The sequence below is a fragment of the Salvelinus namaycush genome, chromosome 8 (genome assembly GCF_016432855.1).
Source record: "Salvelinus namaycush isolate Seneca chromosome 8, SaNama_1.0, whole genome shotgun sequence".
Classification (NCBI taxonomy): domain Eukaryota; kingdom Metazoa; phylum Chordata; class Actinopteri; order Salmoniformes; family Salmonidae; genus Salvelinus; species Salvelinus namaycush.
In genome coordinates this window covers 28,561,853-28,586,622 of record NC_052314.1, presented here as the reverse complement: position 1 = coordinate 28,586,622, position 24,770 = coordinate 28,561,853, and the positions used below count along the sequence as shown (strand labels likewise).

The window sequence follows — 24,770 nt, the reverse complement described above, 5'->3', positions numbered from 1 at the left end:
TTGTAACCCCTACCCATGCTCCAACCTTATATCAAACTATAAATAGGTGGATTTTACTGGATCAGCATTCTAGTGAGATTTCAGTCAATTTGACAAGCTTAATACCGGTTTTATAGGAGCTTGGTTCCAACCCCCTTGGAATGAATGTTTAATGAAAGGGTCCATTGTCTCTGACTAGTAGGACAGATTGCTTTCACATTTGGTCTGTAGGAGCACCCAGTGTTGGAATGAGCTGTGTAACTGCGCCTTTCTCTCACCATCTCTACCTTAGACACTAGTAGCACTCAGCCCAAACCCTCTAGACCAGGACCCAGCCGACAGCTCCAACGCTGGACAGAGAACCATATGAGGAGAGGTTAGATAACACACACATTTATACTGTACACAGCTCTTAATACCACGTATATTAAACATGTCCACATCCATTGTTGATGTTAAAGCAATTTTAATAGTCACAAGATAAAACATTTAATGTAAAATTGTTACATTAGCATTGTCTTTGCATTATATATTATATAATGTGATTTGTTTTTACATTGGTAAAGCAGACCGTTGTCTCATCAGTATGTGTCTTTTGATGGGAACCAGGGACGTTGCCATCACGGGGTGTAACTGGGACTGGGAGGAGATTCGCCAGATGAACAACCAATCAGAGCTCCTGCCCTGACATCATCGCCATGGCACTACAAGATTGGTCACCATGGTTCCAAAGAGAACACCCGCGGTCACCATTAATCGAAATGACATATCGCGTTTTAGAATCGGTTCTAGTCATGATGATCATGGATCATTTCATTGTTATGATTAATCGTATTTTTTTGTACTTAAAGTTAGCAAGGACTCCGCTTACAAAAGCATTGTGGTGTTGGTTTTTATGACTAATAAAGTTTGTGTGACTCAATCGGTTTTTGATATTCCTGGCTGTTTTTTCTCAGACTTCCTTTGGACAGTTTAAAAAGTCTTTGGCTGAGTTCTTCTGGGGAGCGGCGCTCACGGGAGGAGTAGCTATGAAAGGCCGCTCATCTCTCATATTGACGTTGTAGTATTTGGCTGAAAGACAAGAGGGGAGAGGGATGTGAGGAAAATATGGGCTCACTTGATGCCATTGCAGAGTTTACTTGTTTTGACTTGAACCATGCAAAATGTATAACTGTCTGAAAACCACCAACCATGAACCATGTTTTGTCAGAAAAACATGGCATGTGGAAGGCCTCTTAATTGGCCACAGCAGGCCCTGAGCCTCATGTTTTGTTTCTTTAGTGACAATAACCAGACGGACAGAAACACCTCCCTACTCAGAGTTAGGAAGGTTGGCTGCTGTTGACAACCTATGACGGGATCAGGACCTAACCATGCTGTGCCAGCAGACCCATCATCTTAACTCCACCATCCCCTCCCTCTCGCTCCAGTTACAGGCAGCCCAATTCTTTTGACTAATCACGTCAGATCTTTTTCAGAGCTGATCTGATTGGTCAAAAAAACAATGAAGGAAAAAAAAATATATCCAAATTGAGCTGCCTGTCTAAATGCAGCTTATGATCCACCCCACCCAGACACATGGGGCTCAGAGGTGTCACACACGTCATGTCTAAGGTATAATCTAGGAATGGATTTTTACAGCAAACAGATCATCCATTTAATAACATCTGTTTTCATATTCAGTAATGGAATAAAGTTCTTTATATATTTGTCACTTATAGCATCCTAAGTATTTATTTTTTGTGGTCCACTTAATGGCTGTAGAGCGTGAGTTATTTCGGTATTTTCCACGTAGAGTTTTTTTCAATATTGGTCAGGTACAGTTGAAGTCGGAAGTTTACATGCACTTAGGTTGGAGTCATTATCTCGTTTTTCAACCACGCCAAAACTATAGTTTGTTAATAAGAAATTTGTGGAAAGTCGGTTAGGACATCTACTTTGTGCATGACAAGTCATTTTCCCAACAATTGTTTACAGAGATTATTTCACTTATAATTCACTGTATCACAATTCCAGTGGGTCAGAAGTTTGTTGACTGTGCCTTTAAACAGCTTGGAAAATTCCAGAAAATGATGTCATGGGTTTAGAAGCTTCTGATAGGCTAATTGACATCATTTGAGTCAATTGGAGGTGTACCTGTGGATGTATTTCAAGGCCTACCTTCAAACTCAGTGCCTCTTTGCTTGACAACATGGGAAGATCAAAAGAAATCAGCCAAGACCTCAGAAAACAAATTGTAGACCTCCACAAGTCTGGTTCATCCTTGGGAGCAATTTCCAAACGCTTGAAGGTACTACGTTCATCTGTACAAACAATGGTACGCAAGTATAAACACCATGGGACCACGTAGCCGTCATACCCCTCAGGAAGGAGAAGCGTTCTGTCTCCTAGTGATGAACGTACTTTGGTGCGAAAAGTGCAAATCAATCCCAGAACAACAGCAAAGGACCTTGTGAAGATGTTGGAGGAAACAGGTACAAAACTATATCCACAGTAGAACTAGTCCTATATTGACATAACCTGAAAGGCCGCTCAGCAAGGAAGAAGCCACTGCTCCAAAATTGCCATTAAAAAAGCCAGACTACGGTTTGCAACTGCACATGGGGACAAAGATCATACTTTTTGGAGAAATGTCCTCTGGTCTGATTAAACAAAAATAGAACTGTTTGGCCATAATGACCATCGTTATGTTTGGAGGAAAAAGGGGGAGCCTTGCCAGCCGAAGAACACCATCCCAACCGTGAAGCACGGGGGTGGCAGCATCATGTTATGGGGGTGCTTTGCTGCAGGATGGACTGGTGCACTTCACAAAATAGATGGCATCATGAGGAAGGAAAATTATTTGGATATATTGAAACAACATCTCAAGACATCAGCCAGGAAGTTAAAGCTTGGTCGCAAATTGGTCTTCCAAATGGACAATAACCCCAAGCATACTTCCAAAGTTGTGGCAAAATGGCTTAAGGACAACAAAGTCAAGGTATTGGAGTGGCCATCACAAGGCCCTGACCTCAATCCTATAGAAATTTTGTGGACAGAACTGAAAAAGCGTGTGCGGGCAAGGAGGCCTACAAACCTGACTCCGTTACACCAGCTCTGTTAGGAGGAATTCACCCAACTTATTGTGGGAAGCTTGTGGAAGGCTACCCGAAATGTTTGACCCAAGTTAAACAATTTAAAGGCAATGCTACCAAATACTAATTGAGTGTATGTAAACTTCTGACCCACTGGGAATGTGATGAAAGAAATAAAGGCTGAAATAAATCATTCTCTCTACTATTATTCTGACATTTCACATTCTTAAAATAAAGTGGTGATCCTAACTGACCTAAGATGGAATTTTTACTAGGATTAAGTGTCAGGAATTGTGAAAAACTGAGTTTAAATGTATTTGGCTAAGGTGTATGTAAACTTCCAACTTCAACTGTATATCAGGAGATTCTCTGCAAATAAATTTAGTTTATATTCATGTTTACTGATACCTGTTACGTTTGGTCCTGGTCCTGTCTAATTCTTTCTGCAAGCGGTTCAGTTGTCGGTGCAAACAGGAGTGGAGGGGGGACTTTGTGCCACTTTCTAAAGACATTGCATCAGATTATGTATTATGTGTATATGTTTGCTTTGGGACATTTTTACATATTTTTATAAAATGTATTATTTCAGCTGGAAAGTTGAACGATTCCAAAGTTTTGAATAGAAAGCCTTTTTGGCATACAGCAATTATTGATAAATCTATAGCTTGTTTTTTTGTGCATTGTATTAAACTGAAATGTTCTTGTATTTTTAATAAACCCTGTTTGATATGTATCAAGTCTGGGAAGACTTTTGCCATTCTATTGCTTAAGCTTATTTTGCCACAATTTATTAAATTTATGGGTCTATAATCAGTAGGTGACTCCAGATTTTCCTGGCTTTAATATAACTGAAATGACTGTTTGATACATGGAACTAGGAAGTACTGGATTGAGTGACATGTGTTGTCATTTGTGGAATTAGGGGCACTAATTTGTCCCAAAATGATGAATAGAAGTCAATGGGAAAGTCATCCATTCCTGGTGCTGTTCTCAGTGTGAATGTTTTAAAAGTATCTAATATCTATTTTGGGATCTCTGTTTTTAGTGATTATTTTTTGACTGCTGATAATTGGTTCAGGGTTGTTGAGTCTAAGACGGCAATAGGATTCATCCAACTGTTTAATTCTGATTTATATAGATTTTCAGAGAAGCTTTTAAAATGGTAATTAATCACGATATTTCTAATTACCAAATGTGTATCTTTTAAAATTATAACTGGTTTACCATGTTTTCGTTTTGTGAGAGCTGTGAGATATTTACCAGATTTATTTGCCATTAAGTAATATGCTTTATTTGAGATTAACCTGTAATTGTTGGCTCTCTTCAAAAGTAAAATATCGTAATTCCTGTTTACATTCAGACATTTTATTTTCTTCTTTACCTTGTAAAGATTTTTTTATGGGCTTTTTCTAAGATCGTGATACATTTTTCTTAAATTGTATTTTCTAAATCAGATCTAGCTTTAATTTAGATTATCATTCCTCTAATGTACGCTTTATAGGCATCCCAGATTAAATTGGGGTTGGCTTTTCTCTATCCTCTGTCTACATTTGTAATGGTTAAGGTTTTTATTTTTTCTCCAAATTCTGTCACTAAGTGTATCTTCTATTGGTGTAATTAAGCATGATGCCAGTGAATGATCCGATATCACTATATCATACATTGAATTTTTTCAGCCTATTTGGAGGCTACCTAAATTTGCCTTGTTTATTACTACGTCTGTCGATCTTATTGAATGTAGGATTTAGGTCACCTGCTAAATTGTTGTTCCTGTCTGGATATAATATAGTATAGCTTGAATTCGATCTACAAACACCAGATATGCCCCTGGTGGGATATACAATGATATCAATGTGTATTTTTCACCATGTAAGGTACAATTCAACATTAGAATATGGCCTTCTTGGTCCATGTGCTGGGTTTTAGGGAAAATGTTGTCCTTATTTATCAGGATGATGACACTTGCTGTTACTACAGTAGGTGGCAGCATTGGCCTGTCCAACCCAGCTCCTCTTTAAATATGACATTTCTCCTTTTTTAAATGTAACTTGCAGAATGGCATGGCTTCCAAAATTTTGGTATTTATTTTCAGTAATTCCAATTATCCCGCCGAAGACGTTCTTTAAAAAGTATAGTCAGTCAAAGAGACTTTAAAAAAGGAAGATGTAAAATTGAGGTTGGTTTTAACCTTCCAGGCTTGGAATTGTATCAAATTGCTTCCCAAGGGTTTTACTTGTGATATATATATACACTGAACAAAAATATAAACTATAGAGTGTTGATCCAATGTTTCATGAGCTGAAATAAAAGTTCACAGAAATTGTCCATACGCACAAAAAGCTTATTTCTCTCAAATGATGTGCACATTTGTTTACATCCCTGTTAGTGAGCATTTCTCCTTTGCCAAGATAATCCATCCACCTGACAGGTGTAGTATATCAAGAAGCTGATTAAACAGCAAGATCATTACAAAGGTATACCTTGTGCTGGGGACAATAATGGCCACTCTTAAATGTGCAGTTTTGTCACAACACATATGTGACAGATGTCTCAAGTTGAGGGAGTGTGCAATTGGCATGCTGACTGCAGAAATGTCCACCAGAGCTGTTGCCAGAGAATTTGCCTCCAACGTCGTTTTAGAGAATTTGGCAGTACGTCCAACCGGCCTCACAAACACAGACCACGTGTAACCACGCCAGCCCAGGACCCCCACATCCGGTTTCTTCACCTGCGGTATCGTCTGAGACCAGACAGCTAATGAAACAGGAGTATTTCTGTCTGTAATAAAGCCCTTTTGTGGGGAAAAATGTATTCTGATTGGCTATGCCAGCTCCCCAGTGGGTGGGCCTATGCCCTTCCAGGCCCACCCGTGGCTGTGCCCCTGCCCAGTCATGTGAAATCCATGGATTAGGGCCTAATGAATTTATTTTATTTGACTGATTTCTTACATGAACTGTGACTCAGTAAAATCGTTGCATTTATATTTTTGTTCAGTATAGTTAAATGCACTAAATAGTAACCATGGTTACATCTTGAAGATGCCGGTACCTGTACCCCTGCACATTGACTCGGTACCGGTACCCCCTGCATATAGCTTCATTATTGCGTTACTTTTTAAAACTTTTGTTTATTTAGTAAATTTTTCTTAACTCTTTTATTTTTCTCAAAACTGCATTGTTGGTTAAAGGCTTGTAAGTAAGCATTTCACGGTAAAGTCGACACCTGTTGTATTGGGTGCATGTGACAAGTAACATTTGATTTGATGATGCGCATGCTCATCCTCAGAAATTTTTTTCCTGTCTATTTTCAAAGGATAAGGCTATCAACATTAATAACTTCATAGTTAAGAAAACTATAACAACATGGAAGAAAATGAAACGTATTCTACAAGAACCAATATAACTCCCTCAAAACACATCCTTATGGAACAATCCTTAGATAGCTTTTCAGAATTCACAATAAATTGGTCCACATGGAAAACTAAAGACATAGAAACCGTAAATGACCTGGTAATTAGATTTGTTTTAAATTTCCATGACAGCTTTAAAAAGCAATTTTGGATTGACCAATGTAGATATTTTCAAATACATGCAACTTAAACATTTTATATCACAAAAAGTTGATTAGAAATATTTTGGAGATGAGAGAAATCTTGAGGGAATCCTATTTGAGTCAGAAAAGGATATTCATATGATAGGTAAGCTATACAAAACCTTGCAGAGAGCCTTTCCAACTGACAATCTCTTAGAAAAAAATTTTAACTACTGGAACCAAGACTTAAAAAGAACTGATATTGGCACAAGATAGAGGGAATGTTGGAACATACTGTAACTAACGAGATTACAGTTAATGAAAATGTATAGAATGTATTATACAAGAGACAAAATTCACATTCTACAGCACAACGGCAGTCATGTCTGAAGTGTAAAACTAATAATGACTCAATAATCCATGCCTTCTGGGAATGTTATCAAGTCCAAAATTATAGGCGGAGTTAGACATTTTGCTGTCAGTAGTATTACAATGTACATTTACTTTGAATCCTTTTGTCTGCATATTTCAAGACATAGCATAGGAGGGTGCAGTGAGATACCCGATGGATGATACTTTTCTTGTCAATCATCTTAAAAAAATTAATTAAAAAAAGTATACTTAAAACCTCTTGAGCCTATGGGGGCGCCATTTCGACTTTGTAAAAATGAGTTCCCAAATTAAACTGCCTCGTACTCAATTCTTGCTCGTACAATATGCATATTATTATTACTATTGGATAGAAAACACTCTCTAGTTTCTAAAACCGTTTGAATTATTTCTCTGAGTGAAACAGAACTCATTCTGCAGCACATTTCCTGTCAGGGAGTGAGATTTCAGAAATCGAGGTCCCTGTTCTGAGGTCAGTTTATAAGTCCCCATGTAAGCCATCGGGCTACATGCACTGCATACGTCTTCCTCTAGATGTCAGTAAGCGGGGAGAATTTGAATGGAGTGGATTGCGCAATCTGGGACCCTATATAAGACCGTGGAACGGAAGTACCGTCCTTTTCAACGGTGCGCCTGGCGCAAGAAGACATCACAATGGCGTCCTGCAAACGCTTTCGTTTTAGTAGTTCTATATCTCCGGTCATGTTTTTATTCGTTATAGGTGTTAAAGACATCATAAGGTAGTTAATTTAAACCGACTTATAGCAGTTTATAGCAGTTTATTGCGATTTTCTGGGATTTCTTTGTCATGCGCTTTCACGAGTTGGACACCTCTCCAGTGGGTGGCTATCGTTAGCTGCTATTTCGACAGGAGAAGAGGACATCTTTCAACCCAAAGACGATTGTTCTGGAGAAAGGACACCTTGCCCAAGATTCTGATGGAAGCTCAGCTAATAGTAAGCAGTCTTTATGCTGTTAATTCGTACTTATGTTGACAAATGTCAAATAATAATTCCGCCATGAATTTCGGTGCGTCTCGCTTTAGCGCACGCTGTATGCTTGAAGTAACGTTAATTTTAAAAATGTAACCCAGCGATTGCATTAAGAACTAATTTGTCTTTCAATTGCTGTCCAACCTGTATTTTTTTAGTCAAGTTTATGAATAGTTTTCGATTAGAATAGGTGCCTCTCCAAGATGGCGCCGGACAGATTGCTTGAGGTTTTGGACACTAAACACATTGTATAAGCACGATTTGTGCCGCTAAATATGCACATTTTCGAACAAACTCTATATGCATTGTGTAATATGATGTTATAGGACTGTCATCTGAAGAATTCTGAGAAGGTTAGTGAAAAAATTAATATATTTTGGTGGTTTATACGTTATCGCTATGTTTGGCTTGAATCAATGCTGTTGTGATGTTTGCTATTGTGGTAAGCTAATATAACGCTATATTGTGTTTTCGCTGTAAAACTCTTGATAAATCGGAAATATTGTCTGGAATCACAAGATGTCTGTCTTTCAATTGCTGTACACTATGTATTTTTCAGAAATGTTTTATGATGAGTATTTAGTTATTTGGCGTTGGTGTCTGTAATTTTTCTGTCTGCTTTCGGTGCAATTTCTGACTGTAGCTGCAATGTAAACTATGATTTATACCTGAAATATGCACATTTTTCTAACAAAACATATGCTATACAATAAATATGTTATCAGACTCATCTGATGAAGTTGTTTCTTGGTTAGTGGCTATTTATATCTTTATTTGGTCGAATTTGTGATAGCTACTGATGGAGTAAAAAACTGGTGGAGTAAAAAAAGTGGTGTCTTTTGCTAACGTGGTTAGCTAATAGATTTACATATTGTGTCTTCCCTGTAAAACATTTTAAAAATCAGAAATGATGGCTGGATTCACAAGATGTGTATCTTTCATCTGGTGTCTTGGACTTGTGATTTAATGATATTTAGATGCTAGTATTTACTTGTGACGCTATGCTAGGCTATGCTAGTCAGCTTTTTTACTGATGGGGGTGCTCCCGGATCCGGGTTTGGGAGGAATTAGAGGTTAACTGGAAATCAACCAATCCGCCATCATTAACACAATGGGAAGGTCAAGTGATTTATTATCAAAAAATGTAAAGGGTGTTGGCTACGGAGAGAAACAAAATGGTACAGTTTGAGGCCATGTGGCATAAAGTGATGCGGGCGCTGAAGATGGGGGTGTGTGCTAGCGAGTCTCGGCAGGTGTGATGTAGTTGATGTTTGTATGATGCTGTCGTTTGTATGTGTATGTTTTGTATTGTTTATAAAAAATAAATAAAATCTTATTAAAAAAAATATGATTTTGTGTCTGGGCTAAATACTTACAGCGTGAGAGGAGGTAGTAGTTGTATCCCTCAGGTTTCCTGTGGGTGGGGATGGACACGGCGGAGGTCACGGTGGAGGGGAAGCCTCTCCAGGTCAGACGGATGTTGATCTCCTGTCCCAGCAGAGACACTGAGAGGAGAGACACAGTTCAGTTTAGAGATTGACAAATCATCAATATTATTGATGATGGTGTGATGTTTGAAATTGAGAGTTTATGGTCTAGGAGTCTGATTGTTGGAGTAAAATGTCATGGACTGAATTATGCGTCATTGCAGTCTGTCCGTTTACTTTTAGTGACTCATTAAAAACAACATTGTGTTGTGACACTACACTACAATCTGATTCTGCACCCACACAATCTGTTCGGCTTGTTTTCCCTGAATTACCTGTTTACATACAGTGAACCTTGTTCCCTCTCTTTCTTGTTCTTTCATCTCTCTCCCCTTCCGAGCAGCATCTCTCTCTCTCTGCAAGTCATCTTTATAGATAAAATGTGGCTCAACTAAAATATAACCTTACCTAAAACCTGACTAGTTTCTCATGTTTTCATCACTACTTCAGTCTGACAAAATGTTCAGTGAAAGGACTGAAAAGGTCAAAATGTGGGCGGCTCATTACCTGCTTGTCTGGCAACACGGTTGTGTACGGTATAAACAGAGTAGTGGGCCTTCCTGTTACATGTAGGGCTGGTGCCAGACTGGTAGGAATACTTCTGCACCAAGCCTCCTGAATAAACAATCATACAGATATCAGACATGCTAACTCAGGATACTACAGATGGCATGAGCATGCTTGTTTATGTTATGCTTTACCTGAGACAGTCCTAACCTAAGTAAATCTGTTATCACTGGCATTAGCAATAAAACATAATCTCATGTATTTAAACAGAGCATATCAGGGGTTAAGGGATATTATAAACTGGGTGGTTCGAGCCCTGAATACTGATTGGCTGACAGCCGTGGTATGGCAGACCGTATACCGCAGGTAGGACAAAAAAAATGTATGTTTACAGCTCTAATTACGTTGGTAACCAGTTTATAATAACAATAAGGCACCTCAGGGGTTTGTGGTATATGGCCAATATACCACGGCTAAGGGCTGTGTCCAGGCACTCCGCGATGCGCCGTGCATAAGAACAGCCCTTCGCCATTGTATATTGGCCATATACCACACACCCTCGTACCTTATTGATTAAATAAACAATGGGCTATGCGTTCTCTGGAAAATAATGAACGATGTGGAAGGTGTGAACTTACCTTCCACCGAGTTGCATTATTTTCCAGAGAACGCATAGAGGCCCGAGTTGATTATCCCTTTTAGACCATGGCTATAATTTAACACATTTGCCACTAGAAATGTGTTCATTTGCATGTATAAATGTGTTCAACATCCACTGAAGTAGCTACTAGCAAGTTTACTAGATAGCTACACTAGTTGCCTTGGTAACCAAACAAACAGACTTTCTAGTTTAGCTAACCAAACATCGAATTCAACAATGCTAATAATGTTTTCAATTTGACTTTTGCTTTCAAAAGCAGCTCAAAATAGAACATGTAAGAATGAACTATAGCCATTGAATTCTACCGGTCTGATATACCGTGCATGATACAGAAATAATGCATGCTTTAGCATGCCCTTCAAGCCAATGAGAAATGTGTATTCAACAATGCGATGGTAAAATTACGCAATAAGGTCTGAGGGGGTGTGGTATATGGCCAATATACCACGGCTAAGGGCTGTTCTTTTCACGATGCAACTGGAATGCCTGGATTCAGCCCTTAGCCCTGGAATATTGGCCATATACCACAACCCACCGAGGTGCCTTGTTAATATTATAAACTACCGTAGTTGAACACAATTCTACCGCCAAATGAACACATTTCTAGCAGCATATGTGTTAAATTATAAACTGGGTGGTTTGAGTCCTGATTGGCTGATTGACTGACAGCCGTGGCATAGCAGACCGTATACCACGGGTTTGACAAAACATTTATTTTACTGTTCTAATTACGATGGTAACCAGTTTATAATAGCAATAAGGCACCTTGGGGGTTTGTGGTATATGGCCAATATATCACGACTATCCAGGCACCCCACGTTGAATTGTGCTTAAGAACAGTCCTTAGCCATGGTATATTGTCCATATACCACAACCCCTCGGCCTTATTGCTGAATTATAGCCTTGGTATGAAAGGGATAATCAACTCGGGGCTGTATGTGTTCTCTGGAAAATTATGCAAGTTCTTGGAAGGTTAGTTCCACTCCGCTAACACACCTTTCACATTGTTCGTTATTTTCCATAGAACGCATAGTCCCTCATTGATTATCCCTTACATAATGGGCTAGTAGTGTGTAAGTAGTGCAAAGGAGGTTGGTGGCACCTTAATTGGGAAGGACGGGCTCGTGGTAATGGCTGGAGTGGAATCAGTGGAATGGTATCAAATACACCAAACACATGGTTTCTATGTGTTTGATGCCATTCCATTTGCTCAAATCCAGACATTATTATGAGCCGTCCTCCCCTCAGCAGCCTCCACTGAAGTAGTTTGGCTATAGAGATCAGTCACCTCTCTTGAAGAAGTAGACAGACTCTCTCCTCTTGCGGTACTCAGGCACAGACAGGGCAGCCGTAATCTGACCTTGCAGCCCATTGAAGCCCACACTGATCTGCTTGGGGAAGCCCATGTCCATCATGCTGTTCTCAAACCTCCAGTAGTTATCACCCTGCGGAGGGGACAGCACACACATGAATATATATATTTGTTTTATTCTGTCTATCACCTCCATTTAATGTAGTATAGAAGTCTTATAGCACACAATAGGCTTAGGATAGTCACAAGGTGTACTGTACCTTGAAGAAGTATGTCTTGCCCTGGCAGTTGCAGCGGGTGAAGACAGTGTCAATGGGAGAAGGGACTCCCCACACGTCTGTTATCCGATGGGCAGGTCCAGGCATCCTGTTACTATCCATGACCCAGAAATAGTGTCCTACAAGGGAAGCAACACTGGTACTTACATCTGCATCTTGTCTTCAATCACTTTTCATCCTCAATGTATCCTCTATAGCCTTCAAACTCAACTCTGGACCTCAAAGCCAGATCCATTGCATTTTTTCATTGCTCCCCTCTAATCAGGGACTGATTTAGACCTGGGACACCAGGTGTGTGCAATTAATTATCAGGTACAACAGAAAACCAGCAGGCTCGCTCCAGAACTTGTAGGGTAAGAGTTGAATACCTCTGCTCTATAGTCTATATTAGGGGTATTAAATTCTGAGCCTGGAGGTCTGGAGTAATGCTAGTTTTCTGTTATACCTGATAATGAATTGCACCCACCTGGTGTCCCAGGTCTAAATCCGTCCTTCATTAGAGGGGAAGAGTGGAAATCAGCAGTCCTATGGAACTGGTTTCAAGATCCAGATTTTAATTTTCCTGGTCTATTTAATACATGGTGTTGTTTTAATAAACTGTAGTTAACTCTCTATACCCTCATGTCTCAATTTAGAACATTCTCTTGGGTTCGAAAAACAATCAGTGTCACATCTACAGAAAGCAAATAAGAGCTGAAGGACAGTCCACTCACAATATCTTTGCATCATTGCATATTCAGGGTGCCGTCTGAGAGGGCAAACCCAACATCTGGTGTGTTTGGCACATAGACTTAATTATCTACACCAAGCCGGTCACGCTCTCTGTAGACGATGTGAGTAAGACCTTTAAACATGTCAACATTCACAAGGCTGCAGGGCCAGACGGATAACCAGGACGTGTACTCAGAGCACGCACTGACCTACTGGCAAGTGTCTTCACTGACATTTTCAACCTGTCCCTGACCGAGTCTGTAATACCTACATGTTTCAAGCAGATCACCATAGTCCCTGTGCCCAAGAACACTAAGGTAACCTGCATAAATGACTACCGACCCATAGCACTCACAGCTGTAGCCATGAAGTGCTTAGAAAGGTTGGTCATGGCTCACATCAACACCATTATCCCAGAAACCTAGACACACTCCAATTTGCATACCGCTCCAACAGATTCACAGATGACACAATCTCTATTGCACTCCACACTGCCCTTTACCACCTGTACAAAAGGAACACTTACGTGAGAATGCTGTTCATTGACTACAGCTCAGCGTTCAACACCATAGTGCCCTCAAAGCTCATCACTAAGCTAAGGACCCTGGGACTTAACACCTCCCTCTGCAACTGGATCCTGGACTTCCTGACGGGCCGTCCGCAGGTGGTAAGGGTAGGCAACAACATCTGCCACGCTGATCCTCAACACGGGGGCCCCTCAGAGGTGTGTGCTTAGTCCCCTCCTGTACTCCCTGTTCACCCATGACTACGTGGCCAAGCACGACTCCAACAGTATTATTATGTTTGCCGACGACACAACGGTGGTAGGCCCTGATCACCGACTATGAGACAGCCTATAGGGAGGTCAGAGACCTGTGTGGTGAAATTATTGTAATCAAAAGGAGAGACTTTTAAGATTTCTTCAAAACAATCAAACGTTATTATTTAATTACTGCAATAATGGAGCTGGTAGCTAATCACCCCTGGAGGTGATCACAGATCTCATCGTGCTGGTTTGAGCCACAGCATTTTATGGCAAAGTCCATTCTCCTTCAGTTTACATGACACACAAAATATGCATGGAATGGGTCACAAGGTTAAGATTTGTATGAAAGATACTTATAATTCACAGCAGACAGTATCTGCTGTAAAAACATGATAACTCATTCTGTAGAGACCAGTGTCTGGCCCCCCAACTCCATACTGGAGCCATCTCTCCCTGATACCGTATAGAACAGAAACCTTAACTCATGCTCTGGAATGCGGTATCACCAAAGACATCATAAATCTTCCAGAGGCCCATCCTCAGTAGAACACACACAGATGAGCGTTCTAACAACCCCTTATTCTGTTTAATAAAACAACCATTTGATGCAATAAAAGTATTATAACATAATCTCGCAATTTTGCTCTCACACCTGGCAGTGTGGTGCCAGGACAACAACCTCTCCTTCAACGTGATCAAAACAAAGGAGATGATTGTTGACTACAGGAAAAGGAGGTCAGAGCATGCCACCATTCTCATCGACGGGGCTGTAGTGGAGTAGGTTGAAAGCTTCAAGTTCCTTGGCGTCCACATCACGAACAAACTATCATGGTCCAAACACACCAAGACAGTTGTGAAGAGGGGACGACAACGCCTATTCCCCCTCAGGAGACTGAAAAGATTGGCATGGGTCCTCAGATCCTCTAAAATGTTTTACAGTTGCACCATCGAGAGCATCCTAACTGGTTGCATCACCGCCTGTTATGGCAACTGCTCGGCCCCCATCCGCAAGACGCTACAGAGGGTAGTGCGTACAGCCCACTACATCACTGGGGCTAAGCTTCCTGCCATCCAGGACCTCTATACCAGGCGGTGTCAGAAAAGGGCCTGAACATTTCCAAAGACTCCAGCCACCCTAGCCATTGACTGTTCTTTCTGCTACCGCACAGCAAGCGGTACCGGCGTGCCAAGTCTAGGTCCAAAAGGCTTCTTAACAGCTTCTACCCCCAAGCCATAAGACTGCTGAACAGCTAATCAAATGGCTACCCAGACTATTTGCATTGGTCCCCCTTATATATACTGTATATATACATCATTTTTTTTAAATTGCTGCTACTCGCTGTTTATTATCTATGCATATTCACTTTACCCCTACCTCCATGTCCAGTACCAGTCAAAGGTTTGGACACACCTACTCATTCAAGGGTTTTTCTTTATTTTGACTATTTTCTACATTGTAGAATAATAGTGAAGACATCAAAACTATAAAATAACATATATCGAATCATGTAGTAACCAAAAAAGTCTTGAACAAATCAAAATATATTTTATATTTGAGGTTCTTCAAAGTAGCCACAATTGACCTTGATGACAGCTTTGCAGACTTTTGGCATTCTCTCAACCAGTTTTGCCTGGAATGCTTTTCCAACAGTCTTGAAGGAGTTCCCACATATGCTGAGCAGTTGTTGGCTGTTCTCCTTCTTGGTCAAATAGCCCTTACAAAGCCTGGAGGTGTGTTGGGTTATTGTCCTGTTGAAAACAAATGATAGTCCCACTAAGCGCAAGCCAGATGGGATCACGTATCGCTGCAGAATGCTATGGTAGCCATCCTGGTTAAGTGTGCCTTGAATTCTAAATAAATCACAGACAGTGTCACCAGCAAGCAGCCCCACACCATCACATCTCCTCCTCCATGCTTCACGGTGGGAACCACACATCTGGAGAACATCCGATCACCTACTATGCGTCTCACAAAGACACAGTGATTGGAATCAGAAATCTCACATTTGGACTCATCAGATTTCCACCGGTCTGATGTCCATTGCTTTTGTTTCTTGGCCCTAGCAAGTCTCTTATTATTATTGGTGTCCTTTAGTAGTGGTTTCTTTGCAGGAATTCGACCATGAAGGCCTGATTCACGCAGCCTCCTCTGAACAGTTGATGTTGAGATGTGTCTGTTACTTGAACTCTGTGAAGCATTTATTTGGGCTGCAATCTTAGGTGCAACTCTAATGAACTTATCCTCTGTAGCAGAGGTAACTCTGGGCCTCTTTTCCTGTGGCGGTCCTCATGAGATCCAGTTTCATCATAGCGCTTGATGGTTTTTGCGACTGCACTTGAAGAAACTTTAAAAGTTCTTGAAATGTATCGAATTGACTGACCTTCATGTCTTAAAGTAATGATGGACTGTCGTTTTTCTTTGCTTATTTGAGCTGTTCTTGCCATAATATGGACTTGGTCTTTTACTAAATAGGGCCTCTGTATCTTTTGTATACCACCCCTACCTTGTCACAACACAACTGATTGAATCAAACACATTTAGAAGGAAAGAAATTCCACAAATTAACTCTTAACAAGGCACACCTGTTAATTGAAACGCATTCCAGGTGACTACCTCATGAAGCTGGTTGAGAGAATGTAAAAACAGTGTGCAAGCTGTCATCAAGGCAAATGGTGGCTACACTTTTCTGTTTACTACCTGATTCCATATGTGTTATTTCATAGTTTTGATGCCTTCAATATTATTCTTCAATGTAGAAAATAGTAAAAATAAAGAAAAACCCTTGAATGAGTAGGTGTGTCCAAACTTTTGACTAATACTGTACACATTCCCTCAATTACCTCGACTAACCTGTAGCCCAGCACATTGACTCGGTACAGGTACCCCCTGTATATAGCCTAGTTATTGTTATTTTATTTTTATATTTATATATTTTTTACTTTAGTTAATTAAGTAAATATTTTCTTAAATCTTATTTTTCTTAAAGCTACATTGTTGGTTAAGGTCTTGTAAGTAAGCATTTCACGGTAAGGTGTTGTATTCGGCGCATGTGACAAATAAAATTTGATTTGATTTTGATTTGGTCTGGCACTGACCTCTGAAAACCACCACGGTCCCGTTCCTCAGCGTAGTGACCGCGCCAACAGGACGACCGCTGCAGATGTTGATGTCGTTGTGTTCATCTGGAGGAAAAAGCCACGTTTAAAAGGAGCCACATGTGAGGACTAATAAGAAAAACAACATGGAGAATGTGTTATTAAGTTAATCAGAACAATTTCAAGTGTCTGACCATGTGTCAACTGGCTAATGTGTTTCTCCCAATAACGTTTACTGAACAGCACACACTATTTAATGTCAACTCTTTTTCTGTTTGCTCTGTGAAGGAGCATTTTTTTCCCAAACCACAGAATCTGCTGGACTGACTTGTTAGGCTCTGGGAAAACTGTCACCTTTGACAGTTAATATAGTGCAGCTACACTTGGCAGGAGGAAGCACTTTTCATCCAAGAGAAGTAATACATCTCAGTTCCACCTATAAGAAAAGTAGGGCTGGCGAATCTACCCAGTAATAGCTTTTACCATTAGTAATAAGTGCTCTACAACTTTGACTGAGTTTCTTTGCATTGGTATTAAAGTAAGGCAAAGCAAGGTCTAAGCTTACCTCCTTGGTAGTCCCTGGAGTTGTCTGTGCCCAGAGCTTGGTTGATATCCGTGAGGGTGTTTGGCTGGGTTGATTTGGGCTTAGGTTTCTCTGTGGGTTTACTGGGCTTGGTTTTCTCAGTGAGTTTGTTTTGGGTGGGGACGGTGGTGGGGACGGGAGTGGGGGCGGGAGTGAGCTTCATGGAGTTGCTTGTGGTCTCCTCTGGTGCTGCCTCATTTCCTTCCTCTTGTCCCGCTGGGTCTATGGTGAGACGCGTAGCCAGATCTACAGTCTGGGGGACACTGTTGTCATTAAAATTATTTGGGGGATCCCCTCTACCAGGTTTGGACTCGGGACCACTCTCAGATGCTGGCGCCTCAGAGGCCACATTGGGATCCTGTAGGTTCGAGGGTGTGGGTTCAGATTCATCTGGCATTGTGTTCTCAGATTCTGCCTCCTGACCTTCAGGGTCCAATTCACTCTGTCCTTCAGGTAGGAGTTCAGGGGTGTCCTCTGCAGGAGTTGGCCCGGGCTGGGGCTCTGAGCTCGGGGAGGCCTGGTTGGAGGGCTGAGGGGCAACTGGGGAGGCGGGGGTGGGCTCAGAGGTGGACCTAGGGAGAGTTGGGCCAGCTGCAGATGGGCTGCTGCTGGAATAAGGCTGTCCCTCAGGATCACTGGAGTCTGGAACACATGAGATTTGTGTCAGTGTCAGATTTGAATCCAGATGACTCAAAATAATTGTGAAACATCTTATCCAATACAATTTCTAGGAACAGTGAGATAGGACTATCTCTCAAATGTTGGTATGTGAGAGATGGCTTGGCTATCATTTCCCGCACTGTGCCAATATATAATGCTATACATATAAACTGTAAGCTCCTAACTGTACAATGAATTTCCCTGTTGGGACAATAAAGATTGAATTGAATTCGTTACCTGTTGCCTCAGCGGGGGTCTCATTGGCTGGTTCGGCAGTGGAGGAGTTGGGGTTGGCTGCTGGTGGGGTTCCTTCCGAGCCTGGTGTTGCTTCTGTATCCAATTCCTCAGGGAAGGGTGTGTAGTCCCCCTTTAAAATGGCCTCTTTCTCAGGGTCATCCTCTGTATCTGTGGGTTGGGGGTTAGTGTCCAGCGTGGGGTCTAAGGGGTCTGAAGAGGCTGGCTCAGTTGGAGAGAGCTTTGACCCGCTGGTGCTCTCTGAGGCAGGGGTTTCTTCAGGGTCATCTGGGTTAGCGGTCACCTCTGGATCCACCAGACCAGCTTCAGGGTCCTCTGACCCAGTATCAGGAGAGGGAACAGGAAGATCTGGCCAGGTCTCACCCTTCACATCTGTGGAAGGGAATATTGAATCATTAAAATGTACATACAGTATGAGCAGCTATGTTGAGAAAATATCTTAATGTTTCTATCACTATCTTCCTGTTCATCCTGGAGTTCTGGTTCTGGGGCGAACAATGGCATAGGCTGGTCGTCTGACAAATCTGGAAATTAATTGAATAGTTTTTTAAATAACTTTGATTTATTTCCAGGGGTTGAGTTATATGGGGCATATGTAATTATTACACAACTCTATTTATTACACAAGTAAATGTTCTTGTTGTTCTAGTTCATCCTGGCATGTCTTGAACCAAACAGTCCACCAGATAAACTATGGACAACGAACACAATTGCATTTTATCGAGATACAGTAATGGGATCCTGAGGCCCACTGTCGTGCCATCACCTCAAGTTTCAGTATGATAATACACGGCCCCATGTCGCAAGGATCTGTACACAATTTCTGGAAGCTGAAAATGTCCAAGTTCTTCCATGGCCTGCATACACATCAGACATGTCACCCATTGAGTATGTTTGGGATGCTCTGGATCGACGGGTACGACAGCGTGTTCCAGTTTCCGCCAATATCAAGCAATTTCGCACCACCATTGAAAAGGAGTGAGACAACATTCCACAGGTCACAATCAACAGCCTGATCAACCCTATGCGAAGGAGATGTGTCACGCTGCATGAGGCAAATGGTGGTCACAGCAGATACTGATGTCCCAACCTTTTTTTTAAGGTATCTGTGACCAACAGATGCATATCTGTATTCCCAGTCATGTGAAATCCATAGTTTAGGACCTAATGAATTTATTTCAATTGATTTCCTTATATGAACGTTTACTCTTTGAAATTGTTGCATGTTGCATTTATATTTTGGTTCAGTGTATAATGACATTATTTCCCTTTGTTTCTCTTGGCCGGTGGGGCCGCGGCAGACACAGAGCTCCTTGGTACATCTGGGGAGACTTGGCCTCCGGGCTCCAGCTCAAGTCACAGCTAGAGAGAGCTGCAGCAGTGTGATAGGCTATCCAAAACATCTGGGAGTCACACTCTCTATCGTGTGCTTTATTGTTCAAGAAAAGTTGAAAATATCTGTATTTTCGTTAGACAATATTGCACTATTATAACAGGGAGTGTCTTGACTTTGGTGTTGGAAGATGTTGGGCTGAGTGAATACTGGTGAATAATACATTTTCATTCTTATTTAAGACTAAAGTGTTGGTTGTCCATCTCCTCAATAAGGTTGTTCTGAAAGTACTGACCTTCATTTAGTTCCTCCTGTGGATTGGGCGTCGTCTCTGGCTCCTCAGTTGGTTGGATCTGGGGAGGCTCTGGTTCTGGTTCTGGTGTGTCAATCAAGTACTAAATGAGTCAGAGTATCCAAAAGCAGCTACTTTTCCTTTAATAACTATCTAAAATCTATTGTTTATATTAACTATTGCTTTATGAAATATACCTTTTGGTTTGTTATCGATTACGCTATCGCATGAGCTAGTCTTCGGTGTTGTTGTACTGGCTGGTCTTGAACTAAAACAGAAAATAGTTGAGATGAACTGACGGGCTTCTGCATTTTAACATGCGTATTTATATGATTATACTGCATGCATAGTGCCGGCATGCCTATCTTTAAATCAAAGCTATACCTTTTGGTTAGTCATCATTTATGTTATTACATGAGCTAGTCTTCAGTGTTGTTGTGCTGCCTGTTTTTTTTTGTGTCTGTAATAATTATTAAAAGAGAAAATAGTCAAAACAAACTGATGCGGGCTACTAGATGAGTTTAACATTAACATGCCTATTTACAGTGCCTTCCGAAAGCTTTCAGACCACTTTACTTTTTCCACATTTTGTTACAGCCTTATCCTAAAATAGATTCAATTGTTTTTTCCCCTCATCAATCTACACACAATACCCCAAAATGACAAAGCAAAAACAGGATTTTAGAAATGTTTGCTAATTTATACAAATAAAAAACCTGAAATATCACATTTACATAAGTATTCAGACCCTTTACTCAGTACTTTGTTGAAGCACCTTTGGCAGCAATTACAGCCTTGAGTCTTCTTGAGTATGACACTACCAGCTTGGAACACCTGTAATTGGGGAGTTTCTCCCATTCTTCTCTGCAGATCCTCTCAAGCTCTGTCAGGTTAGATGGGGAGCATTGCTGCATAGCTATTTTCAGGTCTCTCCAGAGATGTTGGATCAAGTCCAGGCTCTGGCTGGGCCACTCAAGGACATTCAGAGACTTGTCCCTAAGCCACTCCTGAGTTGTCTTGGCTGTGTGGTTAGGGTCGTTGTCCTGTTGGAAGGTGAACCTTCGCCCCCAGTCTGAGGTCCTGAGCGCTCTGGAGGAGGTTTTCATCAAGGATCTCTCTGTACTTTGCTCCGTTCATATTTCCCTTGATCCTGACTAGTCTCCCAGTCCCTGCCGCTGAAAAACATCCCCACAGCATGAAGCTGCCACCACCATGCTTCACCGTAGGGATGGTACCAGGTTTCCTCCAGACGTGACGTTTGGCATTCAGGCCAAAGAGTTCAATCTTGGTTTCATCAGACCAGAATCTTGTTTCTCATGGTCTGAGAGTCTTTAGGTGCCTTTTAGCAAACTCCAAGCGAGTTGTCATGTGCCTTTTACTGAGGAGTGGCTTCTGTCTGGCGACTCTAACCTAAAGGCCTGATTGGTGGAGTGCTGTAGAGATGGTTGTCCTTCTGGAAGGTTCTCCCATCTCCACAGAGGAACTCCACAGAGGAACTCAGAATCCATCGGATTCTTGGACACCTCCCTGACCAAGGCTTTTCTCCCCCGATTGCTTAGTTTGGCCGGGCAGCCATCTCTAGGAATAGTCTTGATGATTTCAAACTTTTTCCATTTAAGAATGATGGAGTTCATTGTGTTCTTAGGGATCTTCAATGCTGCAGACATTTTTTGGTACCCTTTCCCAGATCTGTGCCTCAACATAATCCTGTCTCGGAGCTCTACGGACAATTCCTTCGACCTAATGGCTTGTTTTTTGCTCTGACATGCACTGTCAACAGTGGAACCTTATGTAGACAGATGTGTGCCTTTCCAAATCATGTCCAACCAATTGAATTTACCACAGGTGGACTCCAATCAAGTTGTAGAAACATCTCAAGGGTGATCAATGGAAACAGGATGCACCTGGGCTCAATTTCGAAGTCTCATTTTCGCTTTTTCATTATGGGGTATTGTGTGTAGATTGACATTTTCTATTTCATCCAAAATGTGGAAAAAGGGAAGGGTTCTGAATACTTTGTGAATGCACTGAATGCATAGTGCCAGCATGCCTATTTTTATTGTCATATGTCATACTATCATGTGCCAGACATTATTTCATACATTACTTAATGTCATACATATTATTTCATACATGAAATCAAAGGCGCAACTTTTACTGGGGATGGGGGGGACATGTCCCCCTACATTCTGAAATTGCATTTTTGTCCCCCCTCACTTTTATAACTGGAATGTGCCTCAAAATGAGGCAACGGTGTGCTTTACTTCACAAGACTATTTTGGGTGTCTTAGACATTTTACTAACCTTCTATGCCACACTGGCTGTCGTAGTCTGGGCAACACTTTTTGTACCGTGCACAGTCAGGATCACAGTCGCACAGCCTTCCCCTCTTAAAGGATTCACCACACCGCCCTTTACACGAGTCACCTGGTACCCAGACATACATCCATTATCACACCAGTCCTGGTTATGCTATTATAACACATGCATAATACCTGTATGTATATGTGGATCTTTATCATCTGAATAAATGACATGTCAAGTACTCTCATGGATAATTTGTGATAATGCAGGGTTTCCCAAACTCAGTACTGCAGACCCCAAGGGGTGCTCCTTTTGGCTTTTGCCATAGCACTACACAGCTGATTCAAATAATCAGCTCATCATCACGCTTTGGTTATTTGAATGAGCTGTGTAGTGCTAGGGCAAAAACCTAAACGTTCATCCCTTGGGGTGCCCAAGACCCAGTTTGGGAAACTCGGACACCACTAATACAGTAAATAGATAAGAAAAGTCCTTACTGGTGGTGCACTGGGATTCGTAGTCAATACAGCACTCATTGTGAGTGAGACAGTCATAATCACACTGGCACATGTAACCCCTGTTATACTCTCCTCCACATTGCCCATTACAGCTTGCTATACAGAAAAGACAACAACATAATGTATATTTAGTGTCATTCAGTAGCCTAGCACACGGTTTCCCAAACTCGGTCCTTTCCCTGGATACACGTTTTGTTTTTTGCCCTAGCGCTACACAGCTGATTCAAATAACCAACTCATTATTCATCTTTGATTATTTGAATCAGCTGTGTAGTGCTAGGGCAAAAAACAAAACATACACCCGGGGGGGGGGGGGGGGGGGGGGGGGGCATGACCGAGTTTGGGAAACCTTGACCTTGGCCCAGCACACACAGTCATGGAGATATGTCACAAGTCACCAGCTATGACAGCAGTATCGATATCATTCCAACAATAGGACCTTGTCACATTTGTCACAGAACTTTACACTAGTGCTGAGCGATTAGTGCTTTATGAGGTCGGTTCGGTTTCGGTTTCAATTTTTTTTATATATATTTTATTTTACATTAAATGTACTTTGCATTATGTGGGTTGAATGCTGTAACAACACAGAGTAAAACAATTAATAAAAGTCCCATGATGGTAGTGACTACCCATTACTGTTTATCACTTATTACCAATAATTTACTCATAGTACTTTACTTTAATAAAATATTTTTTTATTTGATGACTTTATTATTTAATTCCAAGTCATCATCTCATACAGAGCTGAAGTACATACAATTGAAGTAGTTCTTCAAAGTAAATAAGGCATACTTTTATGACCACTGTATACCAACTATCAATCACTAGATCATGTATTCTTCAGGCTTGCGAAGCAACTGCTTTCTATCCCTCTCGATCCTGTGTTCTCTCCTCTCTCAGTCTCCATGTCTTGCTCGGCAAAGATCAGACAAGTTTAAGCGGGATGCGCAATGGATTATGGTCACTGTAGGTAATTACCACGTTTTCTGCGCTAAACTATACAGAACAAAAATATAAAAGCGACATATAAAGTGTTGGTCCCATGTTTCATGAGCTGAAATAAAATATACCAGAAATGTTCCATACACACAAAAAGCTAATTTCTCTCAAATTTTGTGCACAAATTTGTTTACATCCCTGTTAGTGAGCATTTCTCCTTTGCCAAGATAATCCATCCACCTGACAGGTGTGGCATATCAAGAAGCTGATTAAAAAGCATGATCAGGCTTTATCTGATTTATCGTACAGAAACTGCACATCAAGCACACATAAAAATAAAAATGGAATTCAAATAATTGAACTGATGTCGTCAATTAGTTGTTTAAAAAATAAAAAGTAACAGACTTTTCAGTTAATTGCTCAGCACTACTTGTAACACTGACAAGATAATGGCTGAATCATACATTATAGAGCCAGAATACACTTTGTCCGTCTCTAGTTAATAATTTGTTAATAAGTCAATAGAAATCAGAGCGTGGGCAAGCAGTACACACAATCTGTTTTACCTTCCCGGAAAGCAGTTCAGTACACTCATGGTAATTTAAATAAAGAGAGTGACAACATGCATCCTTATCTCTAACTGACATTAAAACAATTTAGAATAAAACCCAGAAACACACACAGAAGGAGCTGAATCAAAGCAATTTACATACACAGTGATTACAAATACTCACACTGAGCAGAAGTGAATGGGAGAGCACAAGCCAGCAGAAGAGCAAAGAAAACTGATGGAGTCATCTTCACAGGTGTCCTCTGTTTCAACCTGAGCAGTAGCATATCAAACAGAAAGGAGAGAAGAAAAAACATCCCAACTCAGTTCATTTCTATATACAACAATTACTTGAGAGTGAAAAGTCTCATTGTACCTTGAAAGAGTAACCCTCTGTCCAGATCTAGCGGAGTCCTGCACTGTGTCTGCTTTTATAAGGAATGGGAGAGAGGCTGGCTGCTGGTTTCGTGTCTGATAGGGATCCCCCCTTATATTTTGGGTCCTGGTGTGGTAGGACAGTTGAACTAAACTCATGAGGCATTTATAAGT

The 24,770-nt window shown here is 41.0% G+C and overlaps 2 protein-coding genes across 8 annotated transcripts in view; one reads left to right on the top strand and one right to left on the bottom strand.

Annotated features, from left to right (window-relative positions):
* Positions 1-906, top strand: part of LOC120052597 (nucleoprotein TPR-like) — a 43,434-nt gene extending 42,528 nt beyond the window's left edge. For all 7 annotated transcript variants that reach the window (XM_038999605.1, XM_038999600.1, XM_038999604.1 and 4 more), the window contains exon 48: positions 272-906. In XM_038999605.1, the coding sequence (XP_038855533.1) occupies positions 272-360 (89 nt within the window). In that variant the 3' untranslated portion in view covers positions 361-906. The remainder of the gene's footprint in view (positions 1-271) is intronic.
* LOC120052598 (proteoglycan 4-like) lies at positions 429-24,770 on the bottom strand. Its single transcript, XM_038999606.1, has 13 exons — positions 24,598-24,770; positions 24,406-24,494; positions 22,709-22,825; positions 22,212-22,334; positions 19,911-19,991; positions 18,265-18,654; positions 17,350-18,009; positions 16,785-16,871; positions 12,194-12,330; positions 11,910-12,066; positions 9,961-10,068; positions 9,343-9,471; positions 429-1,050 (listed from the first exon to the last, which is right to left on the bottom strand). Exons 1-13 carry the CDS (start codon positions 24,753-24,755, stop codon positions 932-934), a joined length of 2,355 nt encoding a protein of 784 aa, XP_038855534.1. The 5' UTR covers positions 24,756-24,770; the 3' UTR covers positions 429-931.